Genomic DNA, 3,463 nt, shown 5'->3' on the forward strand with positions numbered 1-3,463 from the left:
GCCTGGCCTGCTGTATTTTTCCAGCACCACATTTTTCAACTCTGGTCCCCAGCATCTGCAGTCCTCACTTTCTCCACCTTGTCAACCAATGCCATTCAGGATCTGATACATTTCAATCAAGTTTTGAATATATATTCTACATTATTAGGACAGGTGCTGTCTCTTTTAATGAGACATCAAATCAGGAGTTTGTGTCATCTCGTACAACTATGAAAACTTTATGAAAAATTTCTCTGTATATTCTGGCTGATGAGAGAGTCTCTTAACCAAAGCCATGGAAACCGATTACCCAGTCATCTGCCTCTTTGCTGTTGTCCTGTCCAAATGAACTTTAAACTTTACATTTTGTGGAACCCTTTAGGATGTTCTGAAAGCAGATTTCAGTGCAAGTTATTTCTTTAAAAAAAAATCTTAAAGCCAAATAGAAAATTAGAAGAAACTTAGATTTGAGAGAGTTAGAGTGCACCAGCAATGGACTGTGGTTGGAGGGCATGAAAGGCCAATCCTTGTGTATTGTGTCCTATACCATCAATGGGCATGCACGCTGTTTGCTGTTAATGTAGTCACAGAGATCAAATGTGTGAGACAAATTCCTTGTCTTTACTTTAATCCAATCTGATGCAGAATCATAGTTTCACGCTGTCAGGGTCTAAGATGTGAGGATTATTTGTATGATATAATGCAGTCAGCTATATTAATGAAGCAGAAAAGCAGCTTAAAATGCCCACAAGTGTGAGACTGTTGTGTGTTCAGATAGGCAGATATCCAGATTGTTTTACTGGATGACTCTTGAAACATTTCATCACAGCGCCAGAAACCCGGGTTCAATTCCCGCCTCAGGCGACTGTGGAGTTTGCACATTCTCCCCGTGTCTGCGTGGGTTTCCTCCCACAGTCCAAAGATGTGCAGGTCAGGTGAATTGGCCATGCTAAATTACCCGTAGTGTTAGGTAAGGGGTAAATGTAGGGGTATGGGTGGTTTGCGCTTCGGCGGGTCGGTGTGGACTTGTTAGGGCGAAGGGCCTGTTTCCACACTGTAAAGTAATCTAATAAAGGCAACATAAGATGCATTAATGTCCATTTCTAAGAAGCACCTGCTATGAATTTATTGGTTTCTTTTGAGCACAGGTTGTATGGAAGCTTGTTTTTGTTGATGGGGTTGAGATGTTGTTTCATTTTGAAATTCCCTTGTAAAATAATCCTTTAAACCAATCTTTCACCAGTGTTTGCTTGTGAAGTTTGCTGTTAAATTTTGTTTGCCAGCACTCTTAAGTGCCTTGGGACATCTTTTAAATGCCAGTGATTGTTTGGGTTGTCACTATCACTTGTCATGTATGTGTGTTTCCTCAGGGTGATCTACGGCGTATGTGGTCAGAGCCATTCCACTCCAAGGCAAACAGTTCTCGATTCCTGGAAGTATGATGGCATGAAGTGGAGCTAAGAGCAGGAATGACGTACGGTGGGCACCAGAAGATTTGTGTCATGTGGTTTCATTCTTCTCATCAAGCAAGATTGGTGCTTAAAGTGTTAACAAAAATGGTTGTGGAGGAATTTCCTTTTCCTTTTATGGAATGCAGACCCTGTACAATTAATCCAACCCATCTGCAGTCTTTGGATTAGCAACAGACTCACGCCGTACCATGTATATTACAAATGAAAAAGGAACAAGAAGCCCACCTTTTTAATGACAAGATCTCAAATCTAATCTTGTACATAGAGCTGCCATATAGAAGACGCAACTTGAAGAAGCCTGTTTAAAGGGACCAGCGCCAAGTCAATGACTGTTTGGTTTGTCTTGAACTTTAGCCTGAAGAAGACGACAAGGCAGCGACATATCTTGAGTTCAGTAATTATCTGTGCGGTGACTCATACTTCCTCCCCTCCCCCCACAGACACGAGTTGAGTATGCAGTAAAATCTATGCTGTAATTAACTTTACACCTGATGTTTTGTTGCAATGATCCAGAAAGGTTAAGACGCCAAGATGAATCATGTTGTGTACTTGAGTGGCCTGTTGTAAATTTTAGCATGTATAGCATTAAATATTGCTTCAGTATAAGACCCACTGTTCCCTCTTCCAAGATGCTCTTATACCATAATATGTGACTTTAGAAACGTAATTGTAGTTTGCACTTGTACCTGTGTTCATGACCCGAGTTGATCTTGCACAATTAAGATTGGTGTAGCAAAAAAGTTAACTTTTTATGGTTTTCCCCGTTTCTTTTTTTGGTTTGATTAATTTAGCTAATGCATGTATCATAGCGGTACTCGTTACCTAAACCCTCTTGATTGTAGTGGTGTATCCTTGTAAATATTTCTTTTTTTGTATACATTTGTTCAAATGTGCGTTGTTAGCTCTACATATGTTGATAAGTGTAATCTTGTCCAAGTTTACAAGCAGTATCTGTTTTGTACCTTAGGTTTGTATTTGGTTCGCAGAATTGTTTCTGATAGGCATTGACTTTGGCTGCTGTGGGAGCAGCAATTTAACATACAATAGAACGTGAATCCAAACTGAAGGTTTGTGTGCCTCTAGAATTCCTGTCATCATTGTACGATCAAGATGGCAATTGTAGTCTTCAGACCTAGAGATTTCTGAATAGAGTGCAAGGCCTGGAACCAAAATGAATTAATACAAACAATGCTTCAAGTTCTTCCTCCATGCCCACTTCTCCCTGACCCAGCCCCCAACGTGTTCTCCCAGAGTGTCAGGTTATTATTTTTAAAGATGGTATTGTTTTCTTGAAAACAACAGTAATGTTATCGTGCCGTAGACTAGACAAGTTGATGAAGCCATTTTATAGATTCTGGCTTTGCTGAAATCAGTCAGATGGACTGAATGATTACTGTACAATCCTTGTACATCAGGTGTGTGTTTCTGGCCCTGGAAATGAACAATATCTTTCATCTCTATATAACATGCGCAGTCAAGATTCCTTTGTAAATAAAACCAAAAGTTTAAGTGCACCTGTGTGGTTTATTTTGCAGTGTTCTGCAAGGTTACTTTTTTTTAAGAGAAGTGGTTATCTTTGTTTATTGCAAATATTCTTCAAAAAGGATTTTGTTGGGGTGGCATTATTAAGTGGAGTTGATGTGCTACCAGTGGGGAATCAGCTGGAGGAATGATGATGATGTGAACACATTTCACCCTGCGAACCTGACTGTGCTGAAAACGATGGATCATAAAAGTTACTATTGACATGTTCAATATAGCAGAATTGCATTAGATTAAAAAGCTAAATCACTGCAGAAACATTTTTGTCAGTTACTTTTCTGCAGATTATAAAAGACATCTGAGTTTGCAGTGGTTGTTGAGAAGTGCACTCTTGATGAGTGTTTCACCCACTTGATGAGAGTTCATGCGTGTGAACTTTGAGGCAGAAACTTCCAGCATTTGCAATTTCAATTTGTGAACAATTCTAGCAGCATTCCTCCTTCTCCATATCTCCCCCTCAAAATATGACG

The 3,463-nt window shown here is 39.7% G+C and overlaps 1 protein-coding gene across 1 annotated transcript in view; it reads left to right on the forward strand.

Annotated features, from left to right (window-relative positions):
- Positions 1-2,965, forward strand: part of sppl3 (signal peptide peptidase 3) — a 200,732-nt gene extending 197,767 nt beyond the window's left edge. Inside the window, exon 11 of the mRNA XM_043715932.1 lies at positions 1,350-2,965. Coding sequence (XP_043571867.1) covers positions 1,350-1,421 — 72 coding nt within the window. The 3' untranslated portion in view covers positions 1,422-2,965. The remainder of the gene's footprint in view (positions 1-1,349) is intronic.
- Positions 2,966-3,463: the final 498 nt, after the last annotated feature.

The sequence above is a fragment of the Chiloscyllium plagiosum genome, chromosome 25 (assembly GCF_004010195.1).
Source record: "Chiloscyllium plagiosum isolate BGI_BamShark_2017 chromosome 25, ASM401019v2, whole genome shotgun sequence".
NCBI classification, from domain to species: Eukaryota; Metazoa; Chordata; class Chondrichthyes; order Orectolobiformes; family Hemiscylliidae; genus Chiloscyllium; species Chiloscyllium plagiosum.